Source organism: Chenopodium album, chromosome 11 (assembly GCF_948465745.1).
Source record: "Chenopodium album chromosome 11, dcCheAlbu1.1, whole genome shotgun sequence".
In the NCBI taxonomy this organism is placed as follows: domain Eukaryota; kingdom Viridiplantae; phylum Streptophyta; class Magnoliopsida; order Caryophyllales; family Amaranthaceae; genus Chenopodium; species Chenopodium album.
The window spans coordinates 52,862,713-52,886,301 of NC_137844.1; the positions used below are offsets into that span (position 1 = coordinate 52,862,713).

General features: G+C 36.0%; 1 protein-coding gene across 3 annotated transcripts; it reads right to left on the bottom strand.

Moving 5' to 3' along the window:
- Nucleotides 1-7,540: 7,540 nt before the first annotated feature.
- Nucleotides 7,541-23,261, bottom strand: LOC145567742 (E4 SUMO-protein ligase PIAL2-like). Of its 3 annotated transcripts, none has more exons than XM_081627107.1 (18): nt 23,135-23,261; nt 22,764-22,964; nt 22,322-22,399; nt 20,367-20,439; nt 20,163-20,228; nt 19,140-19,205; nt 18,965-19,047; nt 18,015-18,066; nt 17,769-17,840; nt 13,460-13,527; nt 13,328-13,376; nt 13,111-13,195; nt 12,907-13,008; nt 11,767-11,818; nt 10,442-10,493; nt 9,536-9,652; nt 8,524-9,402; nt 7,541-8,421 (listed from the first exon to the last, which is right to left on the bottom strand). In XM_081627107.1, the coding sequence occupies exons 2-18, from the start codon at nt 22,952-22,954 to the stop codon at nt 7,816-7,818; spliced, it is 2,691 nt and encodes an 896-aa protein (XP_081483233.1). In that variant the 5' UTR covers nt 22,955-22,964; nt 23,135-23,261; the 3' UTR covers nt 7,541-7,815. The 3 variants fall into 3 exon arrangements, with proteins under 3 accessions (XP_081483233.1, XP_081483234.1, XP_081483235.1); XM_081627108.1 differs by having other exon boundaries at nt 22,764-23,002; nt 23,135-23,256; XM_081627109.1 differs by lacking the exon at nt 22,322-22,399.
- Nucleotides 23,262-23,589: the final 328 nt, after the last annotated feature.

The window sequence follows — 23,589 nt, forward strand, 5'->3', positions numbered from 1 at the left end:
TGAATTGTTTTAGCCGGATCTGATCATTGAGCATATAGATTTGGGTTAAATTGTGTTTTTTGTATGGTCGATGCTCCAATTTTTCTCTTTCTCTTCCTCTCTCTATCTCATCATCTTTCCTTCATATCCCATATTTCTATCTCTCCCATTTTTTCTAACTTTTTTTTCACCCGACCTTTATCCCTTCTAGCCTACCCCTTATCTCTTTTGAACTGGTATCTCTATCTTTTGTTCTACCTTATTTCTTAGCCCTCTATGTCTCTCTCTTCAAACCCTTCTCTTTCCTAGCTCCCTTTTTCTCTCTCGATGATTCTCTCTATTTTGGCCCTTGTTTCTCTACCTCCTTTTCCCTTTCTCTCCTTCACCCCTTCCTCTCCTCCTCTATCTTAAGTAACCCCTGATCGACAAACCTCGGACTAAGTAATTCTTCAAGTAACCCCTGAATAAACCCTCAAGTAACCGCTGACCGAGTAACCCCTAACCGAACTCTTTAAGTAACCCTAACCGAATTACTCAAGTAACCCCTGATCGAACTCCTTAAATAACCCCTTACCTTGTAACTCGATTAACCCCTGACCGAGTAACTCGAGTAACCCATGACCAAGTAACTTCTCGAGTAACCCTTGACTGAGTAATTCGAGTAACCCTTGATTGAGTAATCCCTCAAGTAACCCTTAATCGAATGAATCTCTCGAGTAACCCCTACATCCCACAAGAAACCCCTGACCTAGTAACTCGAGTAACCCCTAACTGCATAACTCGGATAACCCCTAACAAAATAGCTCGAGTAACTCCTGCCACACGGTGTAGCTTGCTGCCCCAAAAATTTGTTCTGTGATAATATATGTTGTGACATAATTGAGATCAAATAAGCGAGAAAAGATAAAACAATAATCGAAAATTATAGGTCGCACTTACTCCCTCTCTCTTCCTCAAGCCTTCTCCTTTGCTCTTCATTAATAAATCATATACTCTTTCTCTGTCCTTTTCTCTCAGTTCGTTGTCTATTTATCATTCTCTTTATTTCTCTTCCAACCCCCTTGCATTTCTCCTACCCCTATATTTTTTTTGCCTCTCTCTATCTCATCCTCTTTCCTTCATAACCCATATTTTTCTATCTCTCCCATTTTTTCTAAATTTTTTTTCTCCCGCGTTTATCTTTTCTTCTAGCCTACCCCTTATCTCTTCTGGTATATCTATTATTCGGCCTGCCCTATCTCTTAGCCCCTCTTTGTCTCTCTCTTTTCACCCTTCGCTTTCCTAGTTCTCTTTCTCACTCTGTCGGTGATTCTCTTTATTTTGGCCCTTGTTTCTCTACATCCTTTTTCCTTTCTCTCCTTATCCCCTTCCTCTCCTCCTCCATCTTAAGTAACCCCTGACCGACAAACCTCGGACTGACTAATTCTTCAAGTAACCCCTGAATGAACCCTCATGTAAACGCTGACCGAGTAACCCCTTACCAAACTCTTAAGAAACCCTTACCGAATTACTCAAGTAACTCCTGACCGAACTCCTTAAATAACCCCTTACCTAGTAACTCGAGTTCCCCTGACCGAGTAACTCGAGTAACCTATGACCGAGTAACTCCTTGAGTAACCCTTGACTGAGTAATTCGAGTAACCCTTGATTGAGTAATCCCTCAAGTAACCCTTAACCGAATGAACCTTTCGAATAACCCCTATCAAAACCCCATAAGTAACCCCTAACCGAGTAACTCGAGTAACCCCTAACTGCATAACTCGGATAACCCCTAACAAAATAACTCGGGTAACCCCTGCCACACGGTGTGGCTTGCTGCACCAAAAAATTGTTGTGTGATAATATATGTTGTGACATAATTGAGTTCAAATAAGCGAGAAAATATAAAAACAATAATTGAAAATTATAGGCCGCACTTACTCATTCTCTCTTCCTCGAGCCTTCTCTTTCGTTCTTTATTATTATATCATAAACTCTTTCTTTGTCCTTTTCCATTAGTCCTATTCTCTATTTATCACTCTCTTTATTTCTCTTCCAACCCCCTTGTATTTTTCCTATCCCTATATTTTTCTTTTTAGCCTCTTTTTATCTCATCCTCTTTCCTTCATAACCCATATTTCTATCTCTCCCGCCTTTATTCCTTCTTCTAGCCTACCCCTTATCTCTTTTGAACTGGTATCTCTATCTTTCGGTCTACCCTACCTCTTAGCCCCTCTTTGTCTCTTTCTTCAAACCCTTTGCTTTCCTAGTTCCCTCCCTCTCTCTCTCTGTCATCCTCTTTCCTTCATAACCCATATTTCTATCTCTCCCATTTTTTCTAACTTTTTTTCTCCCGCCTTTATTCCTTCTTCTAGCCTACCCCGTATCTCTTTTGAACTGGTATCTCTATCTTTCGGTCTGCCCTATCTCTTAGCCCCTCTTTGTCTCTTTCTTCAAACCCTTTGCTTTTCTAGTTCCCTCTCTCTCTCTCTTTCTCTCTCTCTCTCTCTCTCCCTCTCTCAATGATTCTCTCTATTTTGGCCCTTGTTTCTCTACCTCCCTTTCCCTTTTGCTCCTTCTCCCCTTCCTCTCCTCCTCTATCTTCATATTTCTCTCCTCTCATTGTGGTTGTATACACATAAAACATCACTTACTCATGAAATAATGAAGATATCAATGTTTGTTAGTGATTCCATAGCTCAAGTTTTGGTAATTGTATCATAGATTCATGGGTTAGTATAAGTGTATAGATTATCTTGTTCCATCACTGGCTCACTGCTATGCTCGATCAATTTATTATATTGTGTTCCCATGATGCATATTATTAGTAAATAAGGCATGAAAGTTGGCAAAACTAACTTTGTAAGATCATGATTCATTACTCAAGAAATAAGCATGAACTAATATTGGTATATACTATTATGTTATGATACTCAAGTTAAAACAAAGGGTTTTAAAATAATATAGGTACAAAAGTGCGTCCTTTGATCCGATGGACAGAGGGTAAATTACAAGAGTTTACTTAATGTTATAGGAATATGAGTACAAAAGAGTATAAAAATTACATAATCTCTGTTCAACTCTTTTTGGCATACATCCCCAAATTTCTTGCTAACTTTTCTTGTTGATTTGTTTTACCTACTTCCAATTGTTTTCTTGCGGTATCTTTGATTTTCTGTAGAAAGCTTCCCCGAAACATAATGTAAATGATTAAGTACAATGTGATATTTGGCATAAGATTTAATTCAATCTAATAAGAGATTTACCGGTCAAGCTTGAAGACTAAATTACAGTATGCAAACCACTTCATAATAATACCCCCCAAAAAAAATAGTTCAATTGTGATTATAAATGATTTGAGTAGATTAATAATATTGCAATCCTCTGAAATTAGCTAATGGGTGCTGAGATTACCCCCTGTAACCAATTCCTAACAAGCTCAAAAATGCCAACAAAGGTAGCTTGTAAATTATTTGCAAGATAACAATTTATTTACCCATCTATTAGTATGTTTTATAGTACAATTATTCTAAGTTCCCTAAGAAAATAGTATGACTAAACCTCTCGAGTAACCCCTAACCGAGTACACCCCATTTCCTATTTAACCCATCAAGATTGTGACGTAGTCCGTATTATACTATTATGCAATTATACATCTAAAAATGGGCATGTCATGCATGGAACTCTCCAAAGTCCAAACTGTTAAATCACTATATATATATAGTTCCAACCTATGTAGGACTCGAACCTACACATACGTGCAATAGCACATTGCTCTACCATTTGAGCTAATAGGCTTTCCATAAACTTTATTGGAATCGACATAAATTATAGCATCATAAACGCCCAAATATAGCAGAGATTTGAAAAGCAAATTACCTAATGCCAAGGTGAAGACAAAGCATCAAACCTTGAGAATGAAGTTTAATTAGGTTTTATTTATCCACTCTTATATACACCATAAAAAAATGAGTATAATTAAGCTTCAACCTCTAAAGCTGATCCAATACCAGGATAATGCTAGATTTACAATATCAACATAAAGTGATAAAACATTTAAATTTTCTTGAGTCCTACTGTGTCAAGCAACTAATAATATTGATATTAACTTTTAATTTGCTTACTCAGTTCCCATTATTCTAATCATATGTCATAACACAAAAGCCTATGATACTTCATTTCAGATGGACCACAATATATACTCCGTATTTGCTAGCAACAAGCCAACAACACACAGAGCCACAAGAAAGAATTTAAATCATATATAGAATGTAAGCATATGCATCATACAAGATTGAGTAAATAATTAAAATTATAAACCATTTAGGTTTTTTTTTAAAAAAAAACCAAAAATTATAAAAAAAAAAAAAAAAAAAACCCAAAATCAATTTTGCGTTCACCTTCTCCTTTTGCTTTCCTTGACTCAACGTCTCCACCTCTGCAATTTTAACCAAAAAAAAAAGAAATTAAATTCCTTTCTATTAATCTCAAATTAAAATCTACATATTATTGACCAAAATAGCGATATAATTGAGGAATATAACAAAATTGAAAACTTATTTTGTATGAACTCAACCAAATTAACTTGAAATCATATTTTCAATTCCAACAGAATTAGGACACAATTGAAATGAATAACATAATTGAATAGCTAGAACAGAAAATAACACATCAAAAATAGAATTAGGTCAAAATTACATAAGAAATTGAAAACAAAAATATCAAATTCAGAACGGAGAATAGAAGGGATTAGAAGGAAAGCCTTTTTTTTTTTTTTGAACGGGGATTAGAAGGAAAGCTTTAAAACTTAAATTTTCATCAGAAAAGCGTGAACTTTGGATTTTCTACAAAAACAAGTGAAGGATTCCAGGCTTATTGGTTGAAGCAGAGCAAAAATTAAGTTGGATTACCTATATAGTTTCCCCCGTACGTAGCCATTGCCTTCTAATCCCTTCTATTGAACCCTAAAATATTCAAAAGTAAAAAAAATAAAATTTTAAAAAAAAAACAAAAAAGAGAAGGCAAGGGTGGGTAATTTTCGATCAAATTGAACCCTAATATATTCAACCCACAAATATTAATAAAATCGGTTTCCATTTTTTTTCTCAAATTAGATCAAAGTAAATCTGATAATAATTCACAAAGATTAAATCCGATTTTAAAATGGAAAGTTGATGATTGAAAAACACATTACCTTGTAAGCTGCTTCTATAAAGGGGAAAGCTCAGAATTTGCTTTAATGGAGGAACGGAAAAAGCTCGGAAGCTGCTTCAATAAAGAAAAATAAGAAAGCCGCATATTCGATGATTTAATAATGAAAAGAAAATAATTTAACCACAAAAGCTATTTCTATATGGAGGGTGAAAACCTAAAAGCCGCTTCAGAAATAGATTCAATCAACAAGAACAAGCAGCATCCACATAAATTCACATAAATCGACGAAATTTAAACCAAAAACTAACTTCGTTAATTAAGGGAAAATCAAATAACTCACCTTGAGGAGAGAGAAGAACCAAATTGCAAACAGATTTCTCAGCTTGAACCGCTACAACATCACCGCGATAACCTCGGCTATATGAGAATTGTTCCCAATGGTCAATGGCTTTGTGATAAAAAGATCGTTTAATCTAATATTAATTGCGATTTCAGAAAAAAGAAATAAACAAAATTGAGGAAATGGATATTAAAGAGAGCTCACTGACGCTATAATCGCCGGGATTAAACCGGTGATCCGATCGTGAATGGCAGGCGAAGTTTGCAGATCTGGAAATAGCAGATCTGACGCTCCATCAATAAATCTGAAGAAAACAAGAAAAAAAATTGTATGAACGAGAAAACAACTACAAAAATCAACATTAATTATTTTAAAATTAAGATTTTAGTTGAAATTACAACAAACAATAAAAATAAAATTGAAGAAGCATTTACCTCCCCTAATTCAGCATCCCGCAGATCAACCTCGGTGAGTTCTCACTAAGCCGGAAAACTACGGTCGACGGCGGAAGAACCGAGGTCAAAGCCGCTTCCATTAGAAGAGTCTCGTAGCTACAATTCACTATTCAAAAACGAAAATCAAAAATGAAAATTGAAAGAAACAACGAATTTCATGAATTTACAAATCTTACCTCGGAAGCTGGTGAATGGAGGATTGAAAGATCAGATTATCAGAAGGTGCTTCAATGGAGATCGTGAAATGCGGTTGAATGGAAAAGTGAGAGATAAATGAGAGAGAAAGAGATTGAGATATGATCGCATGAATTAGGAGAGAGAATTGAGGTGAAGGTGAAGGAATAGAGAGGAACAGAGATCAAAAGTGAAATGAGTGGTAAGGAGTAAAGCCAACATAAAAGTAACAATAAAAAGGGAAGATAAAGATGCATAGATAATTTGGCAGGGAGAGATTTGGGAAAGAAAATGGGCACAAAGGTCAAACCACCTATAACAACAAGCAAATCAATTGCAATACAAGGGCAAAATCGTAATTGTACTTTTTGAGGGGCAAAATTGTCATCACACTATTACTAAGGAGTTTACTACTTGCAAACTTCTCACTTTTAATAGTTATAGATTATGGATTCTTGACAACTCTTACTTTCAAAGCTAGCCTAAATTCTCATTATAAAGCTAACCCACGTTTTCATGATGACAAGTCTTATGTTTTTGGAGTGTTTCCGCAAGAGTTACCTGGTTTGGGAAAATCTCTTTTTTTTTTTTTTTTTACTTATCTTTCAATGTATTGAAAATGCTTATTGAGACGAGACGGTTGAAAAAAAAAAAAAAGGGTGTTCAAAATCTACTGTGTTGTGAGCACAAATTGGCAGCCATTTATCTTGCAAACTTTGATTAAAAATTCTATCTTTGCTATTAATGTTCTGTGGATATGATTACGCGGATGATTTACCAAAATATGGTTACTTTAAAACTTATTTACACTTTTGCGTCGGAATGAAACTTAATTACGGAACTACTGTTCACGCAGGCTTGGATAAGTTTATTTTTGTTTTTTATTTTTAGAGTAAAACCGCTACTTTTATGTAATAAAACCGCTACTTGAGGTAGCGGTTTTACCCTTTATAATGCTACTCCGTATCTATACTTGGAGTGTACTAAAGGCAATCCGCTACCTTAAGTAGCGGTTTTAGACTATAACCGCTCCCAAATGTATTACTGAGCCTACATGGATTGTATTTTCGTAAATAAGTTTTTTAAAAGCTATATTTTTGTAAATCATCCTAATTACGCACATTTCTTCCCATTTCCTAGCATGATAACGTTACAAGGATCAGAGTTTCGAGACTCCACAGGACGCCCTGGTTGAGCTAATGAGCTGACTTCACTGGCTTAGATTCCAAGCCAGGCTAGAACAATGCTTTTTCTTTCTGATGCCTAACGAGTTACCCTCTAATGGCAGCCCTCCTTTTGCTCTTTGCAATTCGAGGAAACTTGAGTATCTCATTCACAAAGCCTTATTTGACTCAAGTTTCCAACTTTCCATCATAGAGCTGTTTTTTTAATTATTGATGTGAAATATTTTCCTATGTACTTAAGGTGATTTTAACAAGTATTCATATAGAGAACCATAAAAACAAAAACTAATTTGCTTTAATTACTGTACATATAACTAAAATATACATCGCTATAACTTAGGATTCACTAGGACACCGAGTATTCCTAAAGGAAATCTATCTTCTGAGTCAGCCTACATTGTCAAGCGTGGTAGCCAGTAAGAAATACACCAAAAACTAAGACACGGCAACATATTTCTCCATGCCCTCACCAGGGATCAACTAACCGTAGAATATAAATTATCTTCATATACAGCCTCCACAAAATGAATACTGCAGACGTTATGTCAGATTAATTGAGCCCTCGAGATGTTTCTGCCTGCGCACCAACAGTTCCAGAGATAGTTGCAGCACTGGTTGCTGATCGATCTTGCAGTTCTGAGGCTATCCTTCTATTGGCCATCTGGACTTGAAGGCTAGGTGGCAATGAAGATGCTGCTAACACAGATGGTCTAGGAATAGGAGTTTGAGCTGGTTGTGCGGCCTGAGTCGCTTGACCCATGTATTGGCTCAAAGCATGAGAATAAGCTTCCCCCGTGAGAGCACCTCGCATTCGGCCACTGGGTCTCCAATTTTGCTCTGACTGAAAATCGATCAAGTTTTCAGGCCTAGTGACAGCCTGAGGTGTTACTACCGAATGCTGGGGCAAGGAGGATGGTATCTTGACTGCCTGTGTATGGAGAGGCGTGCTTTGCAGCTGTCTCCCAAGCGAAGCCTGTGGAGACAGCTGAACACGTTGGACAGTGCTCGGTGAGTTGGTAAGCCCGGCTCTGGGGGGGCCTCCATGCTGAAGATCATTGCGAGGAAGTGATGTCCGCGCTAGATGAGGTGGCTGGCTCAATGTGTGATGCCTATTATGCATTAGATGTGGTGGCTGGCTCAACATATGATGCATACCCTGTTGAGAAGAATGATGATTAAACGAAGCAAGTTGTGTAACAAACTAGCGGAAAGCTTAAATTGACAGAATCAAAGACAAATTAGTACACAGATATCTTACTGAGGAAGCTGAATGGTTTGGTAGTGAACTGTTTGACAGATGAAGAGGCCTGGCATTTGATTGAAGATGATTCCGCTGCCTTTCAACAGTATTACCAAAAGGGCTAGAACCGTGTGCATTTGACCCAACAGAACCCTGGAAAGGAACAGAGGACCCGCTTGCCGCAGGGAATCTCACAGTAGGTCTTGCATGGTGCAATGGATTAAAAGGGATCTGGGGTACTGGAAGAGCCTGGATAGCAGATGGATCCCTCCTAACATTTCTGGGTATTGAAAGAAAATTATTCAGAAGTTCCTGCGAATATACGTCTTGCAACTGCAAATTATTATGCATTGAATTAGCTGGACAATTAGTCCCTTGAAGGTTATCAGTCTGTCGATTTAGCGCAGGAGTAACAGCATCTGTCAGCACAGGAGTCATCCCATAATTACCAGTTGAGGTACCCGAAACGCCACCAAAATGTACTTGAGGCCTGATGTTAAAACCAATAGAGCTAGAATTTAACCCTGCCCCAAGAGATGGACTATGCATAGCTTGTGCAGAAGAATATTGATTCAATTCTGTGGTACATCTAGATACTGGTGGTAGGGTTATATTTGAAGGAGCACATGGGCCCTGAATATTATGCAGGATTACAGGTTTTACATCTATTGGCTCACATCGATCAGCAATCTCCATATCATCATCTTCGCCAGTTAGATCATACATATTGCTACCTTCCAGAATATCAGAAGATGAATCCAGCTCATGCCCCTCCTGCTGGTTAGCTGATGTATTATCGGGTGATACCTCTTTACGTTTATGGTTGGAAACAGCTGTCCATGAACCATCTACAGATAGAATTACCTCAGAAATATTCTCCCCTACCTCTTGTAGGACCTAAAAAATAATTGAAGCAATAGTATTAAGAGTATGTAACACCAAAAAAATTAAAAAAAATAAACATAAAAAAAAGAGTACGACATATGTGACAAATATGTTGCACAAACTTCCTTAGGCAGATTCAACTTGCCTTGACCATCTTCTGATCAACACGAAGATCAGTGAAGCACACAGTTTGATTACAGCTTGGACACCGCCAGGATGGTCGTTTTGACATGATCTCAACATAGTTGCTGAAGTCAAAACACTGCATTTAAAAAATAAATAAATAAAAAAAGATATATATTAAGAAAAAAACTAAAAAAAAAACCAATTAATAGGGAATGAGAGAGCAGGTGATATCAAGTATGAAAACTCATCCTAACCGAAAAACCCTATCCGTAGATAAATGGCACCTCCCCTACCAACATATAAGATTTCCAAACCAATAAGCCCTCCACCTTTCTTTTTCTCAGCCAACATACAATCATTTTCTCATCCTTAACACAACTAGCAATCTTTTACCATAAACAAAACAAACAACAGAACACAAGTTCCAACCACCAAAACAAAAAGTGTCACTTTTTCTTCCAAGAAGGATTTGTGAAGCTAATTATCTTTAAGCTATAGAAATTGTGTGAAAAACAGGCCAACAAACACACAATGTATACAAGGGTCTGCACAACTCTTTCAGCAGCACCAGATAATCCATAATCTTACAATCTACTTCCTCCGTTTCTTTACAGATGCATCACTTTCTAAATAAGGAAGCTTCAATTTAGATGCATCACTTTCCTTTTTGACTAATTAATTCTCTCAATATCTCTCCTATCACATGGGCCCCCATTTATTTTTTTTCTCCCTCTCTCTCTCTCTACTCCAAAAATTGCATAGGAATCCGTAAAACCAAAATGATGCAACTAATTAACGGAGGGAGTATTAATACTCCCACAAAACAGAAACAAATAGAGGTACAAAATGAGCTTTTACAACATCCAATGAAACATATACATAATGCAGAAGACCATAGTTGGAACATAACTAAAGGAGCAATTACCTGGTAGTGCTTACAAGAATTTCCTTTCACTGGCATTTTGATGCGTGTTTTACTGCCAACAAATTAAATAAAAAAATTAAAATAGATTAGGTGTTCCTTGATTAGTCAGAAAGACAGCAGTATTAGTAATGTCAAATTTTGTTTCAGGGAGCAATAGCGTCTCAGGCACTGAGCATTCCGATTAACAGCAGTCAGCAGTGACATGGACTATGATGACAGCACAAATAAAAGGCAAAGAGGCAGGAAGGAACCAAAAAAAACTGAGATGGTAGATACAAATGACTACAATAATGTGGAGGGAAGGGCAATTCAGGGATACAACAGAGATAGGAGGCTAGTAGGGGTGTCCGTTTGGTTTTCGGTTTGGATTTATGCCAAATTCAATCCGATCTGAATTTAAATTTGGTTTTCAATTTTTCAATCCGATCTGATCCGAATTACTCTCCCATCCAATTCGATTATTTGGATCCGATCCGAAAATCCGAATTAAAGTACAATAATTTTTAGCGTCTAGTACGGTAATAAAAATAAAAATGCAATTAAAAAATAACATTTATTCAAGCCTTAATATAAATACAAGTCTTGTAAATAGTCATGATTGAATTAAATTGTTCAACATCAAGGCAATATAAATTAATGCTAAGCTAATACAAGTATACAACTACAAGGACCACAAGGAAGAACCATGCACCACCAAATATCATCACCAAACTACAAGAACCATGCACCACCAAATATCAGCATTCATCAGCAACTTTCAGCAGGCAGCAGCTTAATTAAGATAGCATGGAAGCATATTCATAAATGCTTAATTTTACAATTCGGTTTTCGGTTTAGTTTGGATCCAATTAGGGTCAATCCGATCCAATCCGAATTTTCAAAAAATCTCAATCCAATCCGATATAAAGTTTGGATCTAATCCAAATTGATAAATCGGTTTGGATTGGCTTGGATTTCGGTTTTAATCCGAATTATGAACACCCATAGAGGCTAGAGAAGTTGGCTAGCTTTCCGACTTTCAAGGTTGAGGCCAAGGGTCAAATCTCACCCATCCCTCCTAAGATGAGCCTTATCCTTACCATTACAAAAACAAAGCAAACAATAATCACGAATACAGCAATACTGTATCAGCATTACTACTAGATAGGCGTTAATTTGCGTTAACCGACCCGATACAGTGCAAGATTTTAGTTACATCACATTTATCTGTGTCCATTGCACCTATGAGTGAAAACTCCAAAAATCACTAGTAAATTCAGGAGTAAAATTGACTAAGAAACAAAGGCACAGAGTGAAAGACACTGTAAACATTAGACAAAACTTACCTTATAGGGCAGTTAAGACTAACTCGGGATGGCCCTTCAATAATCTCAGAATCTGACCATAAATAAAAGAGAGAGCAATCAAAGATCTAGTATGTCATTCTATTAAACAGTCAATGAAAATGCTCAACCATGATTGAGCAGCTGCACTGGTGAGCAATTACAGACAAAGTAGTCATTAATCTGGAATTTTATTCACCAAATATTTACCTTCAATTTATTTTAGATTGGGGAAAAAGTTCAGGGAGTAATCATGCCTTTTACAGTAATTTAGCAAATAGATGATTTTGCCTTTACTTCAAACGTTAATGTCAATGAAGTTGATGAGCTACTGACAGTCAATTGCGATGGTAAGGCAATGATGATGATGAAGACAATAGAAGACAGAAAATCAGGTGGATGATAGGGTCAGAAGGGTGTAGTGGGAGAGAAAGTCAGGGGAGGTAAGAACGAGGCAGGTGGAAGAGCCAGAAAACCACAAGTTGGAGAACGAGAGAAAATTAAAGGGAAGAAGAGAGAAATTGTAAAGGCTTATTATAATGAATAGGATAAAACTAGTCTGATGGTTGTAATAACACTACACTAAGGAAACACTAGCTTCTCCCGCAGCCAGCTACCACACACATACACACACACACACACACACACAAAAAGTTATACCTAATACTTCCTATTATAAAAAATATAAAAAAAATAAAAAAAAAAAATATAAACCATGCAGTTCCAATAAATAATTTAGAAAGTTAAAAAAGAGCCTATATATGTATGTATATATTTCCTCTGTTCCACAAATATTGCAACTAGGATGAAATTACGCATCCCAAAGCAAATTTTATATGTTAAAGTGATATTGTGAAAGTATTTTACGAGACGAATCCAACAAGACCTCACATGACTAGATTTTACTTTACGTATAAATCATAATATGTGGGCAAACAAGCGTGGTGAATAGTGCAAAAGTCTAGTTGTTGCAATATTACTAGAACGGAGGAAGTATAAAAGAAGAAAAATAAAAGAGACTGAAGCAGAAGTTTATATACTTTTTGTTAGAACAAATTGCTTGCATGCACCAAACCCCAGACAAGTCTGAAACTATAAACCCATATACTCCCAATCACTGTCACCAACAATCTCACAGCATACCTGAGCTTAATGCAGCAGATGCGGGCTGATCATAATCTGGAGGAACTGGAAGAGCAGAAAATGGTATGACACTCATAAGAGCAATGGAGAGAACGCAATGACCTTCACATCAAGTAGAGGATATCTCAGAAGCCACTTTTAAGGGGAAAAAAAAAAAAAAAAAAAAACAGAACGTAGTGCACTCTCATGTCAAATGGAAAATACCATTGAATTGTCCCACCACTTGAAGGAGATTTATTCCATATTTTAGAGAGCTATTGACTATAGTTGGAAGCTGAGGCCCATGGTCCTGATAAACAAGAACCCACTTTAGAGATGGACAAAGAGGGGGTGTGGGGTGGGTAGGGGAAAGAGGGGTGTGGGGTGGGGGGGGCGGCCGACATCAGCAATTAAATTCTAATACTCGTGATTAATTACAAACCATCGATGAACTGCTTCTATGATCCACAGCATTGCCATTGAGCAAGATACTGCACAAATCCATAAAGAAAAAAGGTAAGCAGGGAAAATCTGGAAATTTAAAAGAAGAGGATTAGAGGAGCAGACTACATACTTCACCTGTCGAGGGGTAACAATACAAGATGATGTATCTATGTTGTCTTTCATAGCCACGAACAAATACTGTGATATTAAAGAGCAAAATGATGGATTAAAAATGTTACCTTTAGGATAGGCAGAAACTAAAAAAGCAAGAAAACACTGGGTCAATAATGAAGTAATCAACAAGATACTGAGTCAAACAATGGAATTTAAGCAAAAACAGCACTTGTCTCTATTGCTAAGATTAAGTTATATCAGAAAATCGCCAACAAAATGTCAAGAGTTAATTATATACAACAACAGCGAGCAAATGAGTGTCTAGTGTCAGCCATCTGCATAGCCTATACTCTAATTATGCTCTGCGTGTAAAACACTCTCCAAATCAACAGCGTTAAATCAACTATTAAACTCCTTTCTTTAGTCACAAACATTGCCAATCCAAATCTTGGGGTAACACTTGACATGTTACAGCAGACAAAATCAAATGGCTTGTCAGCATTCTGCACTTCATATTCATTCTAAAGTGTCATCCTGTCATTAGGATTTCAAACAGAAGTACAAGAGATCAACCTCTGTCCTTGAAAAGGTAAGATTGTTCAATTATCTAAATACATTCTCCCACAGTCCAATCCACCTCAAGACATGACCTCTAAAGAATCAAAATCTTCATTCTGCCGAAGCAAACAGTACTGTTAAATGTGACTTGTAGGCATGTACAGCAGTTCTTGAATATCATAGGCCATAAATTCCAATTTCCAAATATGCTAAATTTCATGATTCTTTCATTGCCCCATTGGCCATTTGAAAACGCACAACAAATGTGATAGCAATTAAAAATGTCATTCTTTAGAAGCAAACGATGATTTGAATATTGAACGAGACACCTACAAGATCTCAAAGCTACGATATCATAACCACCCTCACCTAAAATATCTTAAACTTGGCATTTATTTCATACATACTTAAGTTTCGTATCTCTATAAAAATGAAAGAATGACGCGAAGGATGTTTCCACTCCAAGTTCACTGGAATATATTCATATTCCACCAAAATTCCAAAACCATCAGTCCACCAATATATTATACAGAAAGGGTAAAAAAAACAAAAAACAAAATAAAACATTAGGGCAAATCCATTTAAAACTTCGAAGATGTTTGACAGTTACATTTTTTTTCTATATCTGAAAAACTGCTGCGGTTGAAACAGATGGCAACTCATCTCAGTATCTCAGGCCAAGAGTCCCTCTGGATTAATTAGATAACAGTTTAAAGAATAAAACTTTAGGAACTATGTTGCAGGGCTTTGCTACTGAATCAACCTCTCTTTCACCAATTTTCTGTGCATTAAGTGGTCAGATGATAACAAGTGCAGGGACTATAAGACGTTTGAATACAAAGGGAATTGAAGGATACAATCAATCAAAGGAAAATATGGCACCCAGGAGTGATAACTGCTTCAAGCTGACTGACAAGGACAATAGCAGGAGTGCAGGACTCAGGAGCTTATAATCAAATAAAAATATGGTACTCTTAGCTTATAGTGCAAATTGCAAATGAACTACAACGGCTAAAAAGTGGAAACTGATACAGGTAAATACGTCAACAAGCAACAAACAAAACAATGTTGTAGTTGTAGACCAGATTAAGGTTAAATCTTCATCTTGGACATATTGTTACTGGAAAGATAGAGAGAGCACTATTGACAGAATAAAATTCAGAGGACCAGAAGCAATTCAGTACATTCGCGAAAGGGTTGCAGCCTAAGGGTATTCTTCTTAAAAGGAATTTTTAGATAAAAACCTCTGATGTGTGGATCACACAGAATTCAAGATTCATCAGAATTTTTTCCCACAATATTTATCAGCATGACGCATCAAGAATAGGCTTGGTTCCACAGCTATATGGTTCATACTTCCTACCAAGTAAATGGTCATGAACTAAAAACTCCTGTATATTCCCTCTGTCTAGGTTGCACTGATACGGATACGGGGACAAAAACGGATACGGATACGGGTACGGGATATGACAAAATCAAAATTTCAAAAAACGGGTACGGCTCGGATACGGCAAAAAAATATATATATAATCCATAAAAAAAATTTGTTTTAAAAAAAAATTAATCCATACAGCACAACTTTAAAATTAGATTTTTCTTTTTTAGTAAACTTTTAAAATTATTAGACTTTAATTGAAAAGTACTCCATAAAAAGCTATCTAACCAAAAAATAAATAAAATGCTATACTGTACACTACCCTCAGCACATAACTAAAAACTAGGCACTAAATATAAAATAAAAAGAAAAGATAAACAATTGTACACAGTCAACAATCTCAACATAGAGTAAAACTAGGAGTACTAATAAAAAGAAAAGATAAAAAGGGCGGGGTCCACCACTCAACCATTATGTTTTACTGTAAAAATCGAGTTAGCCGTCAATGACCTTCCTTCTACTCACTTCTTTCTTCATTTTCCTCCATTAATGGACTTTGAAGCTTTAATTAAATCTAAAAAACTTTAGAAAATAGAAAATTATTTCGCCTATAAAAACACGAACTAGATCGCGAACCACCACAAACAAAACGCGCCGTCGTTCCGCGTTCCGTGTATCAATGCTCTGGTCGCTGCCTTGAATCAAATCCAACCATTGGAGGAACAAAATCAGAGTTTGAAAGTTTTAGGGCTTTTAAGAATTGGGGAAAATCGACAATCAGGTAGGTATTATACTGATTTGGGGTTTTTTTTAAAAAAAAAAATATGGGTGGGTTTCATAGGAAACGTCTGAATTTGGGTTTTTTCGTACCCGATACGTTTCTGATCAAGATGCTAAACGTCCCCAAATTGCCTTGGCGTACCACTTTTGAAGGGGACGGTTTGGGGACGTATCCTAGGCGTACCCGTACCGTACCCGTCCCCGATACATTTCGGGTACGGGAAACGGCACTCCATTGGCGTACCCGTGCATCATTGCCCTCTGTCCTCTTTTTTTTCATTTTTTGTGCTCCATAGAGGTAAGATTACTTTTTAAATTTTTGGTTGGAAGAAATTGATGAGATTGAAAAGTAGTGGGACTAAGTGTAATGGTTGAGAGAGTAAGGTGTGGTCCCCTATAACTAAAAGTAGCATGGGACAAAAGGAGTCATTTGAAGTGTTTAAAAATATATTGTTTGTCGATAATAAATGCTCATTTAACCCCCCCCCCCCCCCACACACACACACATGCCAAAAAAAAAAGGTCAATAAACGCAAAATGATAAGCTAAAAAGTTGTTGGCTAAGCGAAGCAGCAAAGAAGAATGCAAGGAGACTTTACCAATGTTCCTAACATGAATACAATAGTAAATCCCATAATCTCCATCCAATCTCCAACCTGCCGTTACAAGCTAATCCACTCCAAAATTAGGTTCCAAACTTATTCTTCAAGATCCTCCATATTATTAAGTATATATACACATTAATTCCAGACACCTAGAACTAACATACTACTCCGTATTTAAACTTCACTTCAGAGTGACAATCCTCCTTCCAATTTTGGGATGTTTCAAACTTGATTGTCCTAACAATTCAATTTCTCTCAATGCATTTAGTGCGATACTTCATTAAATGTTTTTATTTTTTTTTGTTCTACACTTCTCTGTTCTACACTTCTCTTAAAATACAGCAAAAACACATAAAAGGCCCAACAGGAAAAAATGAAGTATCAAAATTCAATCATGGCTATAAATAATGTGGATGTCAGTTTATTGATAAACAAGTGTGAAGGTATTATTTCAACCACTTATATCGTAATGCTCTTCATCACTACGAAATAACGATTAAAAACATAACATGATTCCATGATTACCTCATATTGGACAAAAAGTTAAGTGTATTATTGGTATAGCAGCCTATCAGCATCAATCCATGTCTTTAGAGAGTTATCCCTCCCCTTAACACCCCTAATTCCAGTATCACACACACAATATTACTATATATATTTCACACTAAGCAGAATAGAAAAAAGAAAAAAAAGGATTATTGCTCTGATACGGTACCCTTGCCATTTCTAAATACATGTCGTTTTCAAATTATTAAAAAAAAAAAATAGTAACAATTATTATTTTAAAGTGTTTATTTGACATAATTTCATAAAATAGATTTTAAATTTTGTAACAAATATACATATTGACTTCTAGGAGATGTTGATGGTCCCTTGAAAAACGAAAACGAGAAGGATTAAGAAACAGAGAGTGAACAAGATAAGTTTCTTCCGTCCAAAAGAAAACTACTTCAATTGAAGCTGGTCAATAAAAAATATAAAAATAAAATAAAAATAAAAAAACTTACTATTTTCTCTTCTTTAGCGATTATTATGTCCTTGGAGATGTGAAAATCAACCAAGTGAGTCCCATATCCTGGCTGCACCAAAGCCCAGAAACAGTAAGTGTGCAAATTTCAAAATGTAGCCAAAAATAGATTCAAGCTATCCCACTCAATAAAGGTATGGCTAAAAAAACTTGACTCAATTGGATACTAGTATGCTTTTAACCAAAACAAAGGAAATAATGCATTACATAGGGATTAGAAGTCTACCTCAACTTCAAGAGACGCAATAACGTGGCCTAATTTAAATCGTGGATAATACCTATAAATGTAGGGTAGAAAAAAGTTACTTAAACAAGAAAGGACAAAATTTTGACTAAATACAAATTATTTCCCTTTCTAAGAATAATATAGATGAACAAGTAATCAAAATTTCACATTCAAAATCTACAGTTTTGGTTAGAACTTTTCCATTGTCATAATAGAAGTGAAAACCATAAGCTTCTCAAGTCATCACCAATCTGCAGTCTTTTGACTTGCAAGGAGATTGTTTGAAAAAGATTTGAGCCATGGGATTACCCAATACATTAGTATTTACTATATTCTGGGGTTCCCAATAGAGGAAGCAAAATGCCAAAAAAAATCATAATCAAGTTGGGATGCATTCTTGCAACCTCTGCCTCCTTATGACCTCACACCATAATACCATATAACATATAGGGTTGACTAATAGACTGTTAACATGAATCTGGAACCTCTAACAATTCTAGCACAGTTATATTTTACGGTTTCTATTTTCTGGAGAGCATCTTATTGCAATCTCTTACTTCCTTTCATTAGCCTGTTAACCATTATTCACACGTGTAAGTACTAAGCAACAAGGTAAGGAGCTTCATGATCATGATTAAAGAAAAAATAGTTTGGTATTGATATTAATCTCTTCATCTACATAATCTTCTTGTATTACATTTTGGAATGTCTGCAAAAATCTTCCTCATACTTTGAATGGAAACCTCACCCATCCAAGCCAAGTGTATAAATTGGAAATTCATGTGACACCTCTCGCTCACTAAATCTCTTTTAATCTGTTTTGCTTTATTAATTCCCTTACTATCGGCCAAAATATCTACGACACTACTAAACCCCTAGACGAGTGCCCATACCTAAAAGAAATATTTGAAAGGAGGGAATACATGACAAACAAGACATGAGGTTAGTACCTGGACATTATGGTAGAAACAGTTGGCAGAAAATTACACACTTCAGTGTCAACGTCTTTTTTTGTCACGAAGAAGCTTGACACCTACAAGGGAAATATCAAAAGATAAGCTTTAACAAAAAGATCAGATTGAACAGGAAAACAAGAAAGTTCAAAAGTAAGCAATGAGATACCACCTCATCTGCAAGATTCAGAAGTTCTTTCGTATCCTGGGCACTGAACCATCCGAGTTTGCAAGCATTCTGTGCACAAAATAACCATAATTCAAAAAATGCTAAACACAAACACGCACATGTATTTAAGCTCAAAAGCTGCAAGAACCACATGGGTACATGTAACACTCACTAAGCATTCAAAATAAAGTAGAATTCAATGAAGAGATGAGCAATCATTAGCTTAATAAGGAACTTAAATTTTGCAGATAATTTGAGGGAGTCATTTTCCTTAGAACCCAAGTCCTCTAATCAAAATTACAAGAGTTTATTCATATTTACTATCCCATGAAAAGCAAAAAAAATGAGTACAATTATACAATAAATAAATAAATGGAAAGGGAGAAAAGGAAAGAGAATCTTAGAAACACAACAAATCTAACATAAGGGTGCCTTAACATCATCACTCATCAAAAAAGGGTGCTCAATCAATTCTTAGGACTTGTTCTGGTGTTTCTGGTGTTGTCTATTGTGTTAATTTAACAAAAGGTTTGGTTTGGTCTTTCTGGTGTGGTCTAATGTGTTAATTCAACTAAACTTTCACTACATATTTACACTAACCTATAAGAAAAAACATTAGCAACTTGGATCTTGTTAGATTTGTTTCACCACAAACTTTTCCAATATGTAATTTCATAGGGTTAAGCAATAAGTAAACAAGAATCAAAAGTTCGGGTGTAGTGTGATTTGAATATTTATGGTCTAATCTAAGTCTGATTTTGACAAGAACAAATAACAATTATCTGAAAAAAGTTAAGACTGTTGGAGAGGACAAGTCCTTGGGGGAGTGTTAAATGCCACGATTCCCCACCTCTAATTCTACATACATAATAAAAACTTGAAAAATAAGAATCAAAATATCCCATAGAAATGGAATTGAAATAATAAAATTAAGAAATGCACCCACTACAAAGATTGTAAAAAATAATAATTGCTTTCTCACCAAGCAAATGCCAACACTAAGCAAAACTATAATAAGTGACATACCTTAACAGAGATCATAAGCACCATAATAGATGCTTGCAGAAAGATTTCATCTTTTCGGCTACACACCTATGAGAAAATGATATAAAGCTCAGAATGCTGTTGAATTATCGAAGTATGAAAGCAAAGCTCAAGACAATGAGCTCAAAGCCAATGTTTCAAGAGAAAACAAAGGAGAAAGACAGAATAATTAATTGAAGGGAACACCTTTTTCAAAACTGGAGGCAACTTTGAAGCATGGGCTGGCACCTCGTTGTTTGCAAGCCCATAGTCTATTCCCCTGCATTTCATTTTAAGCAAAGCATATAAATCAAATCATGCTGTGAAACAATAAAATTAATCTAAATGATGATCCAGGTCGATTGAACTACAGTTATGTAGTTCCAAAAAAAAAATAAGAGATGTGGTTTATAATTTATCAATATATCAGTCCTACTATTTTCATGTACTGCCAATGTCTGCTAATAAAAGGGTAAAATCAACTACATGAGTTTAAAAACATCAATGTATCAGCAAATACCAGAGGATATGATTCAAAAATGTCCAATGGCATACAATAGATCCCCAGATCTACTGATTTATTATATATTTTTATTTGGTAAGAGATTATATTGCTTGAGATAGCAACCTAGGACACTTTATTCCCCATAACACCTTTAATTCTATTCGTCACCGAACCTTGTACATCCTGCCATCCTGGATAAGTGGATAGCCGAAGAAATGGTAAGCAATTTTATGTTATAGATAGCTACAGTACATCTCTCACACACCAAATCTTAAATACTACAGCTGCCACTGCTGCTATCTCAAGCCTCTTCCTAAACTTTGACTTATTAGTTCTTCTGTCAATCCATCTTAGAAATTGGAAACATGCACATATAAGTAGTTTTGGCACCTCTCAATCCAGTTTTTGATGCTCTGCATGCACTTTACTGAGCTCAAAGTCAAAAAATAAGTGATTTTAGGATTCATAAATCACATCTCTTATCACAGCTAGCACAATTTTCTGTTCTACATATTTTCAAGTTGAATAACCTGTGCCTTAATTGCAATCTACCAATCAATGCAAACCATGAACCTGCTCCATACTCCCTTCTTTTTAGTGACACACTTTCCAAAATTGGCCTATTTTTAAGACACACTTCCTCATTTGGAAACATTCTAATATACTTCATCATATCCCTCTCCTTTGGCCCCTACTACTACATTGCAAACTATTTTTCTCTCTTCAATTCTCATAGTCCCCACTCTTACATTTCAAATTATTTCTCTCCACTCAAATCCTGCATTTATGAATAAACTATTAAAACCACTATCACTTTCTCAATTCTCATAATACTAATTCTCCAACAAATCTCACTACCATAATACGAGTACTTTAAACACCCTATAATTTTCTTAAACTTCAAGCAAAACCCAGTCACTTGAATATAAAAAGGGAGCACATTGTTACTCCACAGTTGAATCTGCTTAAGCCTAAAGAGCCTAGCATAGGTCCTAGACTCTTAGCTATACTATATGATGGAGTTGTCATCCATATGTCATTCAGCATTGCAAAATTTAAGATTGGATATTTGGATTTCACATTACATACACATTTCCAAGCCCAACTAGCACTACTCGTAGCTTCGTTAGTATTCCTTAATATAAAGTCATAGACATGTGCACCCATCAATGCTACACAATCATTTTGAATTCACTAATTAAGTTCTCGGTAGGCCACTACCTACCTCTTCCAAGTCCTCAACATCTAAGTGACCTAAGACAGACTAACTCTGCATGTAAATAATTCAGACAAATATGCTCTATGATTAAAAAGTTAAAATTCCAAAGTAGCTACCAACATTTGCAACTCATAAAATTGTAATGCAGAAATGGAATAAACAACCGTCGACACATAATCAACAGAGATATAATGTAGTGCATGATTAATTCACGCACATCAGTCCAATAGCTGTAACTTAAAGCCAGAAAGTTCAATATAAAAATTAAAAGCCCTGGTAAGGGAAAAAAGGCATCACAAGCGCTATCTCTGATTCTTACAATACCATCAGTTACCTTCTCTGATTGTCTTACAATTTCCAGATTATGTCAAGAAGTAGTAATTATAGAGGGATAAATATAAGAAAGTGTTTAAATCATGAGCAACCAAGTTTGCTTGCCTTAAAGCATGCGGGCTATTGCCTCCTTGAAAATCCTGGTTATGTCGAAGAGCTTCATCGACCAAATTGTCCAGCCTTCTAAATAATTGAACATCAAGCACATAACAAACATGGTTACTTACGCCTTTAGCCCTCGCCATTCACCTAAAAAACCATACAAACAACAGAATCTCTCTTTTTCCGCGCTACTACACGCCTACACTCCCAACCAATTTAACCTAAATCACCAAAACTCCCAAAAAAAAAAATCACAATCAAACAACAACTCTGTAAGCTTCAGAAATCAACACTAATTACTAAGTTACCAACACCATCAACCTAACCTAATTTAGCATCAAAATCAATCTTCTTCGATCAACGCCACTCCAAAAATGGCAACAATTAGTAATATCAACAAAAAAAAGCGAAACTTTTAGGGTTTACAAAGAGAGAGAGAAAAAACCTGGAAAGAGCAAGACAAAGATGATGAAATTTTTCAGGGTATTCGGAAGTTTGTGCGCACATGTTAAGCTGCTCCGCAACAGCAATCACACGGCACGCATTCACCTCCAGTGCTAATTGCAACGGAGTCTTCCCCGAACCGCCGTCGTTTACCGGTGCCGGCACTTGATAAACCACGCTTCCCACGCTCATTCCACCCACACTACACCAAAATTCCAGCAAATTAGGTCAAATTCCAACCTTAATCAAACAACAAAATTGCAAAAGTAGGTCAGATTTCTACAATAATCAAACCAAATTAAACGAATCGTAGCAAAATTAGGGCAGATTTCACAAAATTATCAACAAATTGAACCATAATGTGATACTCACCGGGAGTTTCAAACCTTCGCCGTAAATCGTTTGCCGGAAATTGTTCGCCGGAGATTCGCCGGAGTGTTGTTCTATTTATCGATCTCACTGCTTGTTTTCAGAGAGTTTGGGAGTGAAGAAGTTCGAGAAAGTGGAGGAGAAGTTGAGTAAAAGATTTTAAATACAAATGTTGTTATTGTCTGTGGTCGCGTGCACCGTAGAGATAAATTGTGGACCGTATATTTCTACTTGTGATTGAATGATCTGCGGTTAGAAATGTACCCAAGGAAGAGTTGGTGTTTTATTCGCTCCCTTTTTTTTTGCAAAATTTTGAATGTTTAGTGTTGCTCGCGCCGAACGATTTGCACATCCAAATCCAAATATCTAGTGCATTCTGACTTTCTGAGTGATGAGTCTATAACGCCAGTAAGTATTTTGAGAGGCAAAATCTGTAAAAGATACAAATCGGAAACGAA